The following is a 20,357-nucleotide window of genomic DNA, read 5'->3' as shown; positions in this document are numbered from 1 at the left end:
TCTCATCAATATCTATCAGCTTATGAAGTTTGATGAAAATATCTTGGATAGTTTCTTTGAAACTTAGCTTTGAACAGAGCTAAATGCAAAGTGTGACGGAAGGAAGGAAGGACAAAAGGACGGAAGGACAGAAGGATGGAAGACGGACATGACAAACACTATATGCCCAGGCCATATTCATGGCGGGGCATAAAAATTCCATTTTTTCTCAGTCTGAACTATTTAAGGATAATTAATGGAAAAATAAACCCTCTAAACAAAGGTAGCTTTATTTTCTTTCACCATTTCATGATCCAAGGTCAAGGCCAAATAAAAAACACTGGTACTATAGCCATCTTTCTAATTGTATACTTATGATCTCATTGACAAATTAAATATATAAATGCAAGTCAGAAAATGAGATTCCAAACACATGTACTAGCTTTCCTTCTCAACATAGAAAAGTTTACCATGTTTACCCATTTCAAAGTCAAATTTAAGGTCAAGATCAATTCTCTGGAACATTATTTGAAACTCGCTCCTAACTAACAAAACTGTTCCAGACATACAGTGCCTTTTTCTCAAGAATTACAATATGGACATCACATGGATTACAATTATAATGCAGACATTATATGGATTACAACATTTACAATGAAGATATTACATGGATCAAATTTGGACATTACATAGATTACATTTTGTTGGTTATTCTAGATTTCTGATCTGGATAAACCTAATCCTGTTTGGACTAGCCCGTAGAAACTGAAACAGATCTGCATGAATTTGACACATTTATTTTATCAGTTCAGAATAAAATTGGACCATCTTTTTTGAGAGTAAGACTCTACAGTTGTTTTAATTCCATGTGTGCTGTGGAACTTTGGTATGTGTTGCATCTATCTATTATAATCCTTAAGTAAAGGTCTGAAAAGGGGTTCTGATAAACCATTTACTACCACAAAACTTTGGTTAAAAAATTATTATTATTATTTAAGGTGAAATTGAAAATTATATGCCTCCAGCTTGAATTGAAAGTAATGGTGGGGTAGAATCAGGTGAGATGAGGAGGGTTATTGTTCAAGATTTAACTGTCTCTCTATCCAAAATCTGAATTTTCTTGACAACATGATTTGAGATCTTGAATTAATATTTTTACATTTATTACACTGTTCATTGACTCCTTTCTAATGAAATCTAGGGTAGAAAAAAAAAACAGCTGGGAAGTTATCACGGTCAAGTCAGGTCAAGGACATAAAAAATAATGCTCATCCCCCCCCTTGAATTTGTCAACCAAAGAGAAAATGAAGGGGGGGTATCCCTGCACATATATTTTGTAAAATGGAATTAAAATATGCAGACCAATAGAACATGATCAGTTTATAGTTTATTTAACATAAACCTTCAATTTTTCAGACAAGTATCCATCTTTTCCCTTCTAAAATATAAGATTTTCCCCTGAATACTACCTGATTTACATGAATTATGCCTAGTATATATACCTAATGGACACTTACCTTAATTCATGAAAGGTCAATATGCTAATCTGTGTAGTCAATATAATACATGTGTAAGTCTGCTAAGTCGACATTATATATACAGACCTTATAAAACCCTGCCCTGTGGTGTACTCCTTTAGGGGGCACCTGCTGTCCCTGTCCTCCCTCTTCTGTTCCACTGAATCCAGGCATGCTATTTCAATCCTCCCCAGAACTGGGCTCATACTTGTTAATCAGGTTACCCCTATATTTGGAGTACATGTACTGCTTTACACATTGCATAATCTCTACATCACAGGAGTTTTAATTATCAGGAGTGAAGAATTTAATCTTCCTGGCTTTCTGACCTTAAATCTGGGCAATCTATTATCTGTCTGCCTTAAGATTGTTAGAAACATGTAAAAGGGCTACCTTCATGAACTTAAAGTGCCTGTTTAATTAATTTCTTTACCAATTTTAGTGAAAACTTCAAGAAAAGTTAATGGAAAAAACATTTTTGGTCCTTATATATCTACATCTATTTTTTGATTCAGAGATAAAAATACATTACTATGAAAACAATTTAAGTAACATACAGAATTAATTCTTATAACATAAATTTAACTACTACATTTATGGTCAATTCTGCATGAAAATTCACACATTTACTTTAAAAAATCTATATTCCCCATCCTGAGGGGATTATAGGTTTTCTCCTTGTCTGTGCATCTGTCAATCTGTTTGATTAGCTGTTCTTTTTTTTCTAAGTAAAGGTAAATAAAGTTCAAAAGATGAAAAAAGACAGGGTCTTCCAAACAGCAACTACCATAAACCTGGTGAGAAAAACATAGGTTATCAAAGATAACTTAGCTCACCTTGACAAATTTTATCTATCAGTAATGCAAATTTTACATTTTTTTCTATTTAGTGTGCATCCCGAAATCACTATCCATGCAGGTTTTGTTCAAGTAAGACTTACAGAACTTAAAATAGACCTACTCCAAAAACACCTATTCACTTAAATCAATGATATGTAGGCCAGATTCAACATTAGAAGCAAGTTTGGACGTGTCAATTAGGGATGTGCGATTTTATCGGTATACCGGTATATCACGATTTTTTGTTGCGTGATACGTATCGTGATACGGAGACCTAAATACCGGTATATAGGTTCATAATATAAAGTCCAGAAATTATTCATTTATTTGTCCAATCTTTCAAATTACAATTATAAAAAGTCTAAAAAATGTTGTAAAAGGTGAAAAGAACAGCATCTTACCATCCAAACATGATTAATTTTATGTACATAAAAAATTTTAAAAGTGAAATTTTGTTTTTCTAGCATATTTTTAAGAAAAATAATGACAATTCATTAAAAATCATTGTAAAAATTAATTGTAAAAATATCAGGATATTATCGTGATATTTTGGGAAAAAATCGTGATATATCGCGATACAAAATTTTTGCCGATACCCATCCCTAGTGTCAATCCCTATATGCATCATCTATGCAAGTTTAATCATAATTAACAGGCCACTTTACTATAGAGCTACTCCAAATACTTTACCCTGGTCACTCATCTGGAAAAAGTAGGTCAGATTCAGCATCCAAAGCTGGTCTGGAAGTGTCCATCTCATACTTCATCCATGATAATTTTGTTCTAGTAAGGCTAAAATTGAAATTTTTTTATTCACTCATCAACTGGAATAATATATATTTTAGCCCAGACTTAGGTCAGGTCCATCATTCCATCTGAAGCAGGCTGGGAGATGTATCATCCTTGAAAGGTTGGTCCAAGTAGACATTTAGTTACTTGGGAATGGACCTGCTCTAAAAAAAATTACATGGTCACTAATTTGGAAAATTGAGGCAAGATCCAGAATCTGAAGCTAGTCTGGTAGTAGTATGCATTCTATAATATTGAATAAATGCATCATTCAATTGTATTTTACAAGTAATTATAATAGGTCATTGATTTATTGATTGTATGTTGTTTAAGGTCCCATTCGAGAATTTTTAATTCATATACATGTAGAGACGTATAATTGCTCATATTTTAGTATGGTAATTCTATTTACCTTATGTTTTCAGTTGCTACTTACGTTAAAACCCCTTTATTATTTATCTTTTTTATAAGTTCGACCACGTGTTGACATTCCAGTCACATTTCCACGTTTTTCTTTTACACAGGAAGTGTCATCCATATTGCCAGTCTTTCTGTAGTACTTTTAATAGCTGTGTTCTGATTGGTTGAGCTAGCTTTAAGATCTTCAATGATATTTTATTGGCTTTTATTGTGGGGCCCTATGAGAGCCAGGTTGCTCGTGTAGTTTTCTTTGGGCTCTGGAACACAACGTCAAGGTTACTTCGTCTTTACTTTGATTTTTTATATAGCGCCTGCTTTGCTGTGCGAATAATTTCCCCTCAATAGTTACCCCCTTCTAAACTGGGACTCGTTTTACAAAAGAACTTAAGAATAAAATCAAAATTTTAAGTCGATTGATGAAAAAATGCGAAAATTATGATTCTGTTCAAAATTTCTGTTGTAAAAATATCAATCTGATTAAAACCAACCCCTTTCTCCTTCTTGCGACTGAAACTTGAAAGGGGAAGGGGACTGATTTTCAGTATTTTAATCATTTTCAATATTGTGTTAATTTGAAAGTTCAGAATTTGAAATAAGTCTTGCATGTCTTAAGTAGTCGCAAGTTCTTTTGTTAAATGCAGGTAGGGGGCAGGGGGGCCCTCTTTTTTCCCAACATTACCTTTACTATTGAAAATGTTCATCGAAAGGTTGGTCCCCCCCCCCACTTCACAGCACAGTAAAGTGATATGTAGTATTGTATGCCAAAAAACGGAATTGAAAGAAGTTGGCATTGGAAAAAGTTGGCCACAAGTTGCCCCCCCCCCCCCCCAAAAAAAATCTCTCGCTGCTGCCCCCCCCCCCCCTCCAATTTCAAAAACGATGCTACGTGCCTGAAATGGGCCCCTGCACTCTAGAGTAGCAGACCAACTCTCAAGGGAAAATCTCACACTGGAGGCAAACCCATCTCTTTCCTTCTCTGCAGAATTCACAGACAACGTTTCTCGTTAAAAATGCAATCAGGGCTTTTTACTACATACAAAATCACAATTACTTGTGGGAAGGTTTTTTTTAAATATTAGAGTCGTGTATTGTTGTTGAGATCCATGAAACATCAATTCATCTGTCATTAGCGGCAGCCTGCCTTCATTTCAAAATTTGCTTGGATTTGCTCTTCAGTTTCGAAAAAGTTGGGAGATGTAAACACATTTACGCATGGTGATAGTTGGAAGCACTAGTTATTACTTCATACCTAAGTATTTAAAGGAAGCATACCAGTGGATAAAGTTGAAATAATCGCATCTGTAATACAATATTTAGTTGTAGCTCATCCTCCTTGTCTATAGTCAGCAAGATTAGAAACATGCAACTTAAGTTTTTTCTCCATCTGTTGCAGTCAAAATATTTAATGATAAACAATGAAATGGGCGGGTACAATTCGACGCGGACGTCTGAGAAAACAGATCGAAATTCAATTTTGTGGTTTATATTCAATCCACCTAAGTTTTTTTAAAATATACAAACTCTTTATGTATGGCTCAAAAGACAAAAAATTAAGAAGTAAAGTGGCCTTGGAAACCCTTCTTTCCGCATTTTTGACATGTTATATATTTAATCATCGTGCATTTTAACATCGTTGACGGATTCTGATGAGAAATCAAAGGCAGAGTAAAAAAAAATACGGGTATGTCACAGGGTGAATTATAATTAATTGATTAATATTACTAATTATCATTCATTTCATTTTCATATCTTATTATAAGGCATCATAATTTTATAGTAACTAGTGAATTCCGTCGTCACTACGGAATTTACTACGTTCATTCACTGCCTTATTCATTCATTCATTCATTCATTTATACGGGTGAGTGGTCAGTGAGAGTATCCGAGTGTGGTGGTTAAACTGGTTTTTCTATGTAAAGGAGAAAGTCCGAAAACTGTCCATTCTGTGAGAGAAAGAACTGTTCGAGGCCCGAAGGGCCGAGAATAGTTTTTTTCTCTCACAGAATGGACAGTTTGAGGACTTTATCCAACTTAAAATATTTTCTCTATTGTTAACTTAATAAACTGTCCCAGGTGATGGTGATGTATTTGCTATGATTACGTAACACATTTGATTGTCCAGAAAGTGGGGGCAAAAACAATAGCTGTATTGTTTAACTTAATGGACAGTGCCAGGTAAATTTAGATTTAAATGATAGCTCACTTGTTCTGGGGTGACCACTTCCCATGTAAAGCTTCATGAGTGAAGATGTCCTCATTGGATGGAGAAAGTAATACATATTTCTCCAAAATACGGGCCAAAGTGTGGTAAATACTCTACAGTAGGTAGACACAAGCAGAGGCTTGTAGGTTTGCAGATTCTGAAGTTGGTGTTCAAGTTTTGACAAAAACTATCGCAAATCTTTGTTAACAATCAGGTTTTAAGGGACACTGTGATACGAAACATTCTTTGAGAACAACAACGGCGACCCCCTTGTATGAAGTTTGAGGAAACAGTTTATAACAGAAAAAACGGGCCACAGATATCTTACAATTGAACCAACAATGAATAGCAACAGAGCGAAAATGAAATAATTCATGGAAATATTAGGGATTCAGATGATGGCAAGTGTATGAAAAGATAATATTTGTGATCTCTGTCCCAAAAATGATTCCACCTGCAGTGCATCTAGTGAGATTATTATTTCATCTGGAAATAACCTTTTTTCTTTTAAATTTTAAATTGCTGTTAGATATATTTTAAACATTCATGGAATGGATTTACCACGTCCAGCATTCATTAACAAATTTTGTGAAGAGGATGAGACGTTTGTATTTAATAAAGAAACTTTTGGATATGGATGTTCTAAAATTATTATGCATCAGGATTTACACGTGTCTTTTTTGCATTGGATTTGTCATTTCCAAAGATGATATACTGTTGAACATTTCATATACAATTGTTTGATATTGATGTATGATTGTTCATTAAATCAAAACTTTAATTGCCTATTTCAATTATGTATTGTTTTCAACATTTAAAACCTGTACATTAAGTTACCTTTAATTGTACATTAAGTTGACAAAACGCTGTCGATTAAGTTAAGAATTGAGAGTTTTGTCAACTTAATGTACGGTTACAGGTGACTTAATGTACAGGTTTTAAATATCCAAATCTATTATGCCATGTAATGTACTAAAAGCACAAAGGATTACATAACAAAAATGTTTTAAGTCTCCTGCGCATTCGCGCCAATACTAACTTCTCGAGCACTCCAACCTTAGACTTTGGGGAGAGAAGACGCTCTCTCTCCCCAACACAAATTATCTTATGATATTGTGACAAATTCAGTCTAGGATTACGGTAAGAAATAATTGTTAAATTATTTCTTTGTCCATAATTATCCAGTATCTATTTGATCATTTTATTTAACTGAAGTGAATTTCTAAATCATCAAAATTCTTAAGATTAAATAAATTCGCGTAAAGTGTGTGTGAGGTGAGAGATGTTAAATACAGTTTATATTATATTTCAGGTCACCCTCTTCTTTTTTCTGATTACGTATATATTAAATAGTATCGAACCCAGCAGCCGTATTTGTGTTCATTATTACAACTACAATACCTAGACTAGGCTGTGACAGGTATTTTTTCAGTCACACTTACATGTAGGTAGAAAAACGTAATTTACATGATTGTGCCGCCTGGAAATATCGTTGCTTTTTTAAAAAACATCAATTTATTAAAGCCGCTTGGTCCGATTCTAATCGCTAAAAGTATATATTCGTTTTTCTTCTTGAAAAACAATTGTCCATAAATTGTTTCAACTTTTGTCAAATTATATCCCCAACGTCTTTTTCTTTTAAAAGATATCAAAATTCAAAAGTTAAAAAAATAATTTTTGTTAGGTCACACAAAAAATAATCCTATGTTGATCATTGTTGATATCGCGTGAAATCACTTTCGAAAAATTAAATTTATCGCTTACATGTTTATCTCATGAAGAACAGACCCGAGCATTTTTTCACAACAAAGTACATATAGTACCTGTACACGGACAATATTTTAGCTCTTTTAAAAAATCATTTAAAATATCTGATTTCTCTTTTATTCTTTAAATATGCATATTAATGTAAAAGTTACTATGGATTATATTCAATTAATTTCTTAATTTTGAAAAGATGTATTATGACTAAGGCTTCTACTAATAAAGAAAAAATACTCGGGTTTGAATTATCTTCATTATTAGATATATCCGATAAACTTATTTTTTTTCAAAATTGACTTCACAACAGATCTTAACTTCCGTCAGGAACTACTGTTTGTCAATAAGGTTTTTGATCTGCGTTTTCCATGTAAGGATTGTTGTAATAAACTATTAAATCAATCTTATAATATATTTTTATATAGTATCTATGTAATGACGTACTTTTATTGTGTAAGATAATATGTGCCTGTTTCGGGTTAAGCGGCTTTAATAAATAAAACTAACGATGTACTAGTATACATTATACATTATTAAATCAATAAAAAAGATATTGTTACTTAAACGGTGAAAAATATCATTGATGTATTTTAAACGGTTTTAATTTTATAGAGTCCACGACTTTTCCGATCAACCCTTGTAAACCCTTAAAAACGATTGTTTTGCATTGCATAATTATGTGTTGAGCTATATACTGTTAAAATTTCTAGTCAAGTTTTTAAGTTTATTTGTTTTTAAAGGTGACCTACATTATCATTTTCCTTTTTAACCACCACACTTCTTTGAATTAAAATCAAATATTTGATTTCTGTTTGGTATACTGTAGACGTAGTTTTTTCCACGGGGTCATATTTCCGCGGAAACTCAATTTCTGTTTAATCCGCGGGTAAAAAATTACGCGGATATCTTAGACTGATTTGTGTACGCGTACATAGCGTAAATTACTACCACGCGGAAAAAAGTACTTCTACAGTAATTTATGTATGTGTGCGTTGGGGGGGGGGGGGTAATGATCTTGGAAATAATAAAGAAAGTTGTCAAACATTTTTCATTGAAGACAAAACAAAAAAAAGCTCTTGTCAACCTAAAAATTAAGACCGCGGAACATTAACTGGCAAGATTGGAAGTATGCAGCTTACGTCATTTCTATCTGTTACAATCAAAACAATGGAATGGGCGGGTACAATTCGACGCGGACGGCCAAGAAAACATTGGATTAAAATTTTTGTTTGAAATTTATTTCTACTTGAGCTGTTTTCAAAAGCAAAGTGTGAATTTATGATCAAAAAGACGAATGATTTCACTTCCCAAATACATCTTTGTTAAAATTTATATTGATATGAGTTTAAAGCCTATATCATAATTTAAAGGAGACAAGTAAAAGTCAAAGAAGACATACATTGTTTTTTCAGGAGACGGCCATTTGATTCTAGAAAGGGGGGTGTGTCAAAAATTATCGAGTCAGATCATGCCATATATTTATTTTTAGGATGACAGTAGCTTTTTTTTTTAGTTTTGTCATTACTGAAAAATGTTCTTATTTATTTGCAAGATCGTTAAGCCCCCCTAATACATACGTTAATTATACTAAACAGACAACAAATATTTGTCCTTTCATATACCGTGGTATTTCTTTAAAACGCCGGATAGAAAATTTTGATTTATATAATTATTATTTTCAAACTATTCCAAAATTGAACTTACCAGGTAGTTGTCTACTGTGCCAATCAGTAATGATTTGCCTTCTAGTTTAAAATAAAGGCTGCTCAAGGTGGATTGAAAATTAATTTCAAACTGTAATTTTAATCAAATGTTTTCTAGTCCGTCTAGAAAAAGTCGTCAAATTGTACCCACCCATTCCATTTGTTGATTGTAACAGATAGAAAAGACGTGAGCTGCAATTTCCAATCTTGCCAGTTAATGTTCCGCGGTCTTAATAGGTACAAAGCATGATCTGACTCGACAATTTTTGACACGCCCCCCCCCCTTCTAACATCAAATGGCCGTCACATGAAAAATGTCTTTTATGATTTTTACTAGTGTCCTTAAGATTATATTATAGCTATAAACTCATATTAATATAATTTGTATTTTTTCTTATATTTTCCAAGCTCTCCGATTGGCTCAAACTTGATCACATGATCAATTATGTAGCATAAAGACTTGAGTTACTATTTATAGATTCTTAAATGCATATTGACTTAATGCTTTTAAAAATGGAAATAATTTTCTGTAAAACAACATTTGTGCTGAATTCTTAACAGCTAAGACAGAGTATGACTTGATTTTTGAAAACAGCTCAGGTGGATTGAAAATGAATTTCAAATTAGAATTTTCAATCGAATGTTTTATCGGCCGTCCGCGTCGAATTGTTCCCGCTCATTTTATTGTCTATCATTGAATGTTTTGATTGTAACAGATAGAAATGACGTAAGCTGCATATTTCTTGCCAGTTATTGTTCCGAGGTCTTAAGTTGTTACACTTGCTCTACAAGGCATTTTTACTTTTAAAAAGTCTGACTTAGTAAGATCTATATCTTGTTAAAATAAATTTAATTTTCCGTGTCAAGAAATGTTAGATCCATTCCTTGTTTTCCTTCGTCTAAAATAGAACCGAAAGTTAAACTTCCGGGGGTATTTCCATGTAGATTCCGAGAAATGGAAAGTAATTAAACAGGTAACAGCTAATTTCACCTGTAATTTATAATATCTAGGAAGACAATTTATATCTCAGTATCATTTTTAAATTAAATAATAAATCTAAAGTTTATTTTAGGACACGATGGCTCCATCGTCCTCCCGGGCACAGGACGTGATCACAGTTCGCTAGAATTCCTAGATCCATCCCTGATTTTCCAAGACTAAATCGAAAGTTAAACTTCTTGGTTATTTCCTTTTTTTCTTTTGGAAGACTAAACAGGTAACGGCTACTCTAAGTTTACCTGTAATTTATAACATTATACATTTATTGACTTCATGAGTTCGAGGGCAACATGCGTTTTGTCGGACCCAAAAAACAAACAATTTGGTTCAAGGGTCGACAAAACGCAATTTGCCCAATAAATGTTTTGTTATACCTTTCATTTTCATTTTTCCACATGTTATTTTGTATTGCCTACCGTGACGTAAACGATCGAACATCTCATCGACCGGTCCAACATCTCACTCAGCGGTCAAACATTGATTTTTTTTATGCCCGCTTAGCAAAACATTAGAAATGTAAAGACTTTTTAAAAGATATAGATTTGTTTAGAAACACAGTCAATTTTAAAGGTATAAAAAAAACAACTTTTTTACAGGAGAAGATGGATTCGTCGTCCACCTGGGCACAAGATGTGATCACGTGTGACCTTTGTGACAACCCCACCCAGCAATTCTGTAACAGCTGCCAAGTCAGATTATGTGGGAACTGTATAAATAAACATGTAGAAACCCTGAAGTCTCAAACACACGATATTGTTCCTTTCACGGACAGGGAGGAGCGGCTGGTATTCCCCTCCTGTCCTTCACATCCAAGACAAAGATGTGAGGGGCACTGCCAACAGTGTGGTGTCCTTGTCTGCTTCAAATGTCTCACAGGTCCCCACCATGGCCACACTGTCATGGACATGACAGATATTGTGAAACATATTAAAGACGAAATTATGCAAGAAATACGTGAAACTGAGAGTTATATTTCAAGATTTACCTTGGGTCAAGCAAAAATGGATCAAAAGATATCCAAACTGATAGAAAATTTTGAAAATTTAGAAAGAGAGGGAGAGAAACTCAGTAAAATATGGCATGAAGAAGTTGACGACATTTTCAACACTCTAAAATCAACCGTTAAGACAATGAAAGATAAAAGACTCAAGGTTCTTAAATCTCATGAGTCCTTCCTACAGAATTTAAGACAAAAATTAGCACTTATCATGAAAGAAAACAAGGAAATCTTGAAGTCTAACAAAGTAACTGATGTCACAAGCCACAAATCAAAACTGAAGGACTTTAGAAGCATTCCTTCAGATATTGATGTATCGATGCCTGGCTTAAATAGCAACATAGTCAAGGGAAGAGAACTCAGCATACAGTTAGAAGAATACAAAGCTACACTGCAACAGGTATCCATATCGAATCTGACAGACGAAGTCTCTGTTTTATCTGTAAGAAAATTAATGGAAAAAGCTAAAGTAGTTGCTAACATTCCCTGTGGCAAAAAAACTATACGTTCATTAATCTGTGTTGGAACGAATGAAGCTTGGGTAAATAATGAAGATAAAAACCTAAGATATATTGACATATATGGGTTTGTAGAGGATAAGGTCGCCATTAAATGTGAAACTTTTCCAAGTGATATTTCAGTTAATAAACGGGGAGAACTGATATTCAGTGATGTGAACACTAGAACAGTAAACATTGTTAGGCATGAGGGAATAGATACACTGATTATTCTACCTAAGGGATGGCATCCGTGGGGACTGTGTTGTACCAGATCAGGAGAGATACTAGTCAGTATGTGTACTCGAGATCAAAGTCACTACAAAATTGTCCGCTTTCAGGGACAGACGGCAGCACAAGAATGTGATAGGGATGAAGATGGCAAGCAAATTTTTAAAGGTGGGGAAAAGGGAGTTAATGTGGCAGAGAATAATAATGGAGACATTTGCGCAGCTGATATGGACGCCAAGACAGTGATAGTGGTGGACAAGACAGGAAGAGTCCGATTCCGTTATAATGGTACACCAGCCAGGAGGAGTAATCCATTTCAACCGATACACATTGTTACAGACTCACTTAGTCAGATCATTATTAATGATATTAATAATAACTGTCTTCATATCTTAGATCAGAATGGACAGTTTTTAAAGTGTGTTGACAACTGTAGTCTTGTAAGTCCTCATGGACTGAGTGTGGATGACGAGGAAAGGTTATGGGTAGGATCGTATTATACAGGTGATGTAAAAGTCATCAAGTACATGGAATAAAACACATTAAATATATCGGATGTTATGAACTCAGAGAGTTGTACAGTCATGTATATTCAAATTTTTTTTAACTTTCTAAACTTTTCTATCGAGGAGTAGATTATTGAGTTTCTGTTCATTTTTTATAGACATACATAAAAATTTAAAGAAATAGAATACTGGTTAGAATCTGAAATAAACATTATTCTTTGAACTCTACCATTTGAGTGTAGTTGAATGAAATAAAAGAAACACCAAAAAGCATAAAATCAGGTCTTAAGTTGTTACACTTGCTCTACAAGGCATTTTTACTTTTAAAAAGTCTGACTTAGTAAGATCTATATCTTGTTAAAATAAATTTAATTTTCCGTGTCAAGAAATGTTAGATCCATTCCTTGTTTTCCTTCGTCTAAAATAGAACCGAAAGTTAAACTTCCGGGGGTATTTCCATGTAGATTCCGAGAAATGGAAAGTAATTAAACAGGTAACAGCTAATTTCACCTGTAATTTATAATATCTCGGAAGACAATTTATATCTCAGTATCATTTATAAATTAAATAATAAATCTAAAGTTTATTTTAGGACAAGATGGCTCCATCGTCCTCCCGGGCACAGGACGTGATCACAGTTCGCTAGAATTCCTAGATCCATCCCTGATTTTCCAAGACTAAATCGAAAGTTAAACTTCTTGGTTATTTCCTTTTTTTCTTTTGGAAGCCTAAACAGGTAACGGCTACTCTAAGTTTACCTGTAATTTATAACATTATACATTTATTGACTCATGAGTTCGAGGGCAACATGCGTTTTATCGGACCCAAAAAACAAACAGTTTGGTTCAAGGGTCGACAAAACGCAATTTGCCCAATAAATGTTTTGTTATACCTTTCATTTTCATTTATCCACATGTTATTTTGTACTGCCTACCGTGACGTAAGCGGACGAACATCTCATCGACCGGTCCAACATCTCACTCAGCGGTCAAACATTGATTTTTTTCATGCCCGCTTAGCAAAACATTAGAAATGTAAAGACTTTTTAAAAGATATACCGGTACATTTGTTTAGAAACACAGTCAATTTTAAAGGTATAAAAAAAAAAACTATTTTACAGGAGAAGATGGATTCGTCGTCCACATGGGCACAAGATGTGATCACGTGTGACCTTTGTGACAACCCCACCAAGCAGTTCTGTAACAACTGCCAAGTCAGTTTATGTGGGAACTGTATAAATAAACATGTAGACAGTCTGAGGTCTCACACACATGATATTGTTCCTTTCATGGACAGGGAGGAACGGCTAGTATTCCCGTCATGTGCTTCACATCCAAAACAAAGATGTGAGGGATACTGCCAACAGTGTGATGACAGATGTCCCTGTCTGCTTCAAATGCCTCACAGGTCCCCACCGCGGCCATGATGTCATGGACATGACAGATATTGTGCAAAAAAGAGAAAGAGGAAATAATGAAAGAAACTGAGGAAACAGAGACTTATATTTCAAAGTTCACCATGGGTGAAGCAAAAATGGATCAAAAGATATCAAAACTAGAAGAAAATTTTGAAAATTTAGAGATAGAGGGAGAGAATTTGAGAAAAATTTGGCATGAAGAAATTGACATCATTTTCAACACTCTACAATCAACCATTAGGACAATGAAAGATAAAAGAGTCAGAACTCTTAAATCTCACCAGTCCTTGCTACAGAATTCAGGATCAAATTTAGAACTTATTGTGAAAGAAAACAAGAAAATTTTGAAATCTAACAAAGTAACTGATATTACAAGTCACAGATCTAAACTGAAGGAATTCAGAAAAATTCCTACAGATGTTGATGTAACAATCCCTGCCTTGAAAAGCAACACAGTCAAGGGGAGCGAATTCAGCATAGAGTTAGCAGAATACAAGGCTACTTTGAAACAGACACCCATTTCCAATCTGACAGATGAATTCTCTGTTTTATCTGTAAGAAAATTATTGGACAAAGCTAAAGTAATTAATAGCATTCCTTCAGGAATAAATCCTTTACGATCAGTTATTTGCATTGGATCTAATGAAGCTTGGGTTCATGGTAAAGATACAACCCTTAGATGTATTGACATACAGGGGTCAGTAACGGACATGGTCAACACTAAGTGTGACCCTTCTCCTAGTGACCTTTCAGTGACCAGACAGGGAGAACTGATATTCAGTGATGTCCACACTACAACAGTGAACATTGTCAGACAGGGGAGAATAGAGACACTGATTATTATGCCCCAAGGATGGCTTCCATTTGGGCTAAGTTGTACAAGATCAGGGGACATACTAGTTTGTATGTGTACTACCGATCAGGGTCGTTACAAAATTGTCCGATTCCAGGGACCGATGCCAACACACGAAATTGAAAAAGATGAATATGGACAGCAAATTATAAAGGGTGGAGAATTAGGAGCTCATGTGGTGGAGAATAACAATGGAGATATTTGTGTCTGTGATATGGATGCCAAGACAGTGATAGTGGTGGATAAGACAGGAAGAGTCCGATTCCGTTACGATGGTACATCAGCCAAGAGGATTATTCCATTCCAACCTGGAAACATTGCGCTTGAACCATTAAGTCATATTATTATAAGTGATGTCAATAATAACTGTCTCCATATATTAGACCAGAATGGACAGTTTTTAAAATGTGTGGACAATTCTAGTATTGATAGACCTTGTGGACTGAGTGTGGATAGTGAAGGGAGGTTATGGGTAGGGTCATTTGATACAGGTGTTGTGAAAGTCATCCAGTACATGGAATGAAAAAAATATCAAAAACTGTACGTATACATAATTTGGCGTATTCAAAATTTAGCGCAATCGCTGGGTATGGTATTGTTGGTGTAATCGTGAATAAGCGCTACATATGTTCATGCCGTATATTGTATACCTGTATGTCAATGATTTCTCAGCAGTATTCATAATTAAGCGCATTATTGTCTGCACCAAAGCAGCTAAAATATGAAATCCGCTTTTTAAAGTACACATATAGTATATGTCTATTGTTATATACACAATGTGTGAAACAGGCTTGTAGTGCATAAAATTAACAATTACATGGTTCAAAAACTGTATTCTTATATAGAGTATTTGGAGACTTTTTATTTATGTTCTCTCAAGATATTTTATTATAGTTTTAAACTTTTATAACTGTTCTGCCAGCAATCAATTACAAGTGTTGATTTTCTGTTCGAATCTCTTTGAAGACATACAGAAAATTTGAATAAAGTTGTGGTTTCTGTCTAGAATGAACGTTATCCTTACACTCTACAATGTGACGCTCGGTTAATTATAATATAAAAGAATATAAAAAGGCAAAAACATTCCATTGTGATCATAAGTCCCCAACATAATAAGTAAAATATATTTCAATTGTGCCTAAATGGATGCCAAGACAGTTATAGTGGTGAACAAGACAGGGAGAATCCAATTCCATTCCAACCAACGTACATTGTGACAGACTCAGTGATCAGTCAGATCATTATAAGTGATGTTAAAAATTAATAATGATTGTCTTCATATCTTAGATCATATTTTTCTTTCCTAATCACAACTGTACATCTTTAAATAGAAATGGTAAATTGTGTTCAAAAACTAGCAGGTTTTTGGCGGAATGGTGGCGTATGAAAATATCTTCTTTTCTGTTTCTCAAAATTATTATAGAACTACGAATTTAATTATAATTTTTACACAATCAAGACTAGAAGAATTTTTCAAAGCTAAATTAATAATAAGGAACTAAAGTTTTAGAATATATCAAACGAATATGAATTTCCAAACAATCTACAATTATGTTAGCTTTTAAAAGCTTCAACTCTAAGTACAGATATATGAGCCAAAAATCCATGGAAAGTGATTTTACTCTCTAATTACTAAATGGTCAAAACTTTTTCTGTATTATTTTGTATCTCCATTTGACTGCTTTACCATATGTGAAAATAAGAAAAATTTAAATATAGGGCGCATATAAAAATAACTTAAATATCCTTAAAAAATTGAGAAAAACAGTCTGAGAGAAAATCCAGATTAGCCAAAAACTATTTGAGACAATTTGGTAATCTTATAGATCATATATGGTAAGATCTTTTTATGCAAAAAGAAAAACATTTAATCTTTTGAAGTAGAAGACCCCTATCTCATGATATGATGCAGTTATTTTTATTCTTAATGACCAGGGAAAAGGTAATGACCTTGACGGGACCTTGACTCTAATATAAAACGGTCAAAACTAATTTAACTAATACCACCACTTAGTAATATCGTCTTCTTGACTATAAAAATTTCATTAATTTTTAAACACAGGAAATACAGTTTTGTGTGAGAAGAATCCTTTCTTTTAAAGGTGATCCACATTATCATTTTTTTCTTTGCATTATCTGAATTAAAATCAGATGTCTTGTTTTTTTATGTCAAAGTCTAGCATACCTTAAGATAAATTAGATTTGTTAACTAAATAAGTTTTGTGCAAGTTTATTGTATTCCATATAGTGTACTGTCAACCACCAGTGGGCGAACATTCAAAGGGAAAAAGGAAAAATTTGATTATGCAATCCACTGCCTGATTGATAAATAATACAGCTGTAATTAAAAAAAAGACAATAACATAGTTCATAAACATGATAAAGATGCATAATTTTGATAATGTATGAGGTTATGAGGTTAGCAGATGCATTAACCCAAAAGTAATTACGTTGTTACACTTGTTCTGCAAGGCATTTTTATTTTTTAAAAAGTCTGACTTAGTAAGATCTTGTTAGACATTAAGAATTAAAATTAATCCTTTAAAATTCTGTGCCAAGAAATCCTAAATCCATACCTTGTTTTTCTTCGTCTAAGAAGATTAAACTTAAGTTAAACTTCCGTGGGTATTTCCATCTAGATTTTCAGACAGGTAACAGCTAATTTCACCTGTTATTATTAATATCTAAGATCGAAACATGAAAAAGCATTACTTCAATCAATAAATGATAAAACTTTCTGTGAAAGTAATTTTTGGGAGACCATTTACAATGTATATGTCAGTATTATTGATAATCTAGAGTTTATTTTACAGGACAAGATGGCGTCCTCCTGGGCACAGAACAAGATCACCGTTCACAAGTATTCTTAGATCCATCCCTGACTTTTCAAGACTAAATAGTAAGTTAAACTTCTTGGGTATTTCCTTTTTTTCTTATCGGAAATGGAGGGGTAAACGGGTAAAACTACTCAAAGTTTACCATTAAGTTATAACATCTTAAAATAATTCACAAAAAAGAAACATAATTAGATATCTAAATATTTAAACTTATTTACGTCTCTGTGAAAAAGTAGCTTGTTTTACGCAAGTACTATTATACGTTTATTGAGTTCGAGGGCAACATGCGTTTTGTCGGACCCAAGAACCAGACAGTTTGGTTCAAGGATCGACAAAACGCATTTTGCCCAAGAGCATAGTCAAGAAAAGTTTTGTTATACCTTTTATTATCATTTTTTCTACAAATATGTTATTTTGTGCTGTCTACTGTGACGTAAGTTGTCCAACATCTTGATCTCATCGACCGGTTCAACATCTCACTCAGCGGACAACCATCGATTATTTAATGCCCGCTTAGCAAAACATTAGAAATGTTAGAATGTTTAAAGGTACTTGGACACAGATTTGAAGTTATTTTCTCTATAATATTTCGACATATATATTTTTATAGCATTTCACACAAAAATTAATTAAAAATCTTATTTCATATAAAAGATATTAAAATTTCAAATTTTTTGGCGGGTTTGATTGATATATCTTTGCACTTTCACAAGATTGCCACTTTTCCGAAGGATTAAGAAAGTGCAAGGATGTGTCAATCAAATCCGCCAAAAATTTGAAGTTTTGTATAACAAAATAGATCAATCCAACAACTATTTTACAGGAGAAGATGGCTTCGTCGTCCACCTGGGCACAAGATGTGATCACGTGTGACCTTTGTGACAACCCCACCCAGCAATTCTGTAACAACTGCCAAGTCAGTTTATGCGGGGACTGTATAAATAAACATGTAGAAAGCTTGAGGTCTCACACACATGATATTGTTCCTTTCACGGACAGGGAAGAGCGGCTGGTATTCCCCTCCTGTCCTTCACATCCAAGACAAAGATGTGAGGGGCATTGTCAACAGTGTGATGTCCCTGTCTGCTTCAAATGCCTCACAGGTCCTCATCACGGCCATGCTGTCAAAGGCATGACAGATATTGTGAAACAGATAAAAGAAGAAATCAAGGAAGAAATGAAGGAAACTGAGACTTATATTTCAAGGTTTACCTTAGGTGAAGCAAAAATGGATCAAAAGATATCCAAGCTGAGAGAAAATTTTGAAATTTTGGAGAAACAGGGGGAGAATCTGAGAAAAAGCTGGCATGAAGAAGTTGACAATATTTTCAACACTTTACAATCAACCATTAGAACAATGAAAGATAAACAACTTGGAATTCTCAAATCTCACCAGTCCTTGCTTCAGAATGTAGGGCCAAAATTAGTTCTTATCATGAAAGAAAACAATGAAATCTTGAAGTCTAACAAAGTTACTGATGTTACAGGTCACATATCAAAATTGAAAGAATTCCGAGATATTCCTACGGATATTGATGTACCTATTCCTGCCCTAAAAAGCAAGACAGTCAAGGGGTGTGAAATTAGCGTACAGTTAGCAGAGTACAAAGCTACACTGAAACAGATATCCATTTTAAATCTGACAGATGAAGTCGCTGTTTTATCTGTAAGAAAATTATTGGACAAAGCTAAAGTAATTGCAAATATTCCATCCGGAACAGAATTTCTAAATTCAGTTTTTTGCGTTGGAACTAATGAAGCTTGGGTTCAAGGCAAAGATAAAACACTTAGACGTATTGATATACATGGGTTTGTAAAGGACATGGTCAGTACTAAATGTGAACCTTATCCACTTGATATAACAGTGACCAGACAGGAGGAACTGCTTTATAGTGATTATCTAAGAAGAATAGTGAACATGGTCAGACATGGGAGGATAGAGAAACTAATCACTTTATCCCAAGGATGGCATCCAATGGGACTGTGTTGTACCAGATCAGGGGACATACTAATTACTATGTGTACTCCTGATCAAAGTTATCACAAAATTGTCCGCTTTCAAGAACAGAAGGCAATGCAAGAAATTTATAAAGATGAATATGGACAGCGAATTTTTAGTGGTGGTAAAGGTGGACTTCATGTAGTGGAGAGTAACAATGGGGACATTTGTGCCTCTGATATGAATGCCAAGACAGTGATAGTGGTCAACAAGACAGGAAGAGTCCGATTCCGGTATGACGGTTCACCTGTCAGGAGGAATAATCCTTTCCAACCTGTACAAATTGTGACAGACTCACTTAGTCACATCATTATAAGTGATGTTAACAATAGCTGTCTCCATATCTTAGATCAGGATGGACAGTTTTTAAAATGTATTGACAACTACAACTGTAGTCTTGAGAATCCTTGTGGACTGAGTCTGGATAGTGAAGGAAGGTTATGGGTAGGATCAATTAAAACAGGTGATGTAAAAGTCATAAAGTACATGGAATAAATGAAATATATATCTGCTGTTATGAATACTCAGTACCGGTATTAAGTGTTACATTGTAACATGCTTGTAGTGCATAAAATGAACATTATTAGTAATTATGTTTTGTAAATAAAGTACTTATTTGGAGACATTTTACTCATGCGCATTCAAGATGTTTTATTATAGTTTTTAACTTTTATATCTGTTCTAGCCAGCGATCACATGATTACATGCGACCACAGTGTTTGTTGTGAAGATTTTCTGATCAAATATCTATGTAGACATAAAGAAGATTGAAATAAAGTTGTGGTTACTGACTAAAATTAACATTTTCC

General features: G+C 33.9%; 3 protein-coding genes across 6 annotated transcripts in view; 2 read left to right on the top strand and 1 right to left on the bottom strand.

Moving 5' to 3' along the window:
• The window catches only part of LOC134248159 (RNA-binding motif, single-stranded-interacting protein 1-like), an 82,622-nt gene extending 80,937 nt beyond the window's left edge, over positions 1-1,685 (bottom strand). For all 3 annotated transcript variants that reach the window (XM_062730572.1, XM_062730574.1, XM_062730573.1), the window contains exon 1: positions 1,584-1,685. In XM_062730572.1, the coding sequence (XP_062586556.1) occupies positions 1,584-1,670 (87 nt within the window). In that variant the 5' untranslated portion in view covers positions 1,671-1,685. The remainder of the gene's footprint in view (positions 1-1,583) is intronic.
• Positions 1,686-10,813: 9,128 nt separating this feature from the next.
• Positions 10,814-12,652, top strand: LOC134248145 (uncharacterized). The gene has a single exon (XM_062730555.1). It carries the CDS (start codon positions 10,814-10,816, stop codon positions 12,470-12,472), a length of 1,659 nt encoding a protein of 552 aa, XP_062586539.1. The 3' UTR covers positions 12,473-12,652.
• A 178-nt stretch (positions 12,653-12,830) lies between these two features.
• On the top strand, positions 12,831-20,071 carry LOC134248158 (tripartite motif-containing protein 2-like). Of its 2 annotated transcripts, XM_062730570.1 has the most exons (3): positions 12,831-12,935; positions 13,035-13,178; positions 18,373-20,071. In XM_062730570.1, the coding sequence occupies exon 3, from the start codon at positions 18,379-18,381 to the stop codon at positions 20,041-20,043; it is 1,665 nt and encodes a 554-aa protein (XP_062586554.1). In that variant the 5' UTR covers positions 12,831-12,935; positions 13,035-13,178; positions 18,373-18,378; the 3' UTR covers positions 20,044-20,071. The 2 variants fall into 2 exon arrangements, with proteins under 2 accessions (XP_062586554.1, XP_062586555.1); XM_062730571.1 differs by lacking the exons at positions 12,831-12,935; positions 18,373-20,071 and adding an exon at positions 13,563-15,865 and having other exon boundaries at positions 13,042-13,178.
• The last annotated feature ends 286 nt before the right edge of the window (positions 20,072-20,357 follow it).

This window comes from Saccostrea cucullata, unplaced genomic scaffold, assembly GCF_032062105.1.
Source record: "Saccostrea cucullata isolate Sc308-1 unplaced genomic scaffold, CSIRO_AGI_Scuc_v1 ctg1130, whole genome shotgun sequence".
NCBI classification, from domain to species: Eukaryota; Metazoa; Mollusca; class Bivalvia; order Ostreida; family Ostreidae; genus Saccostrea; species Saccostrea cuccullata.
Note: the sequence above shows the minus strand (reverse complement) of the source record. Positions and strands in the feature narration are given on the sequence as shown.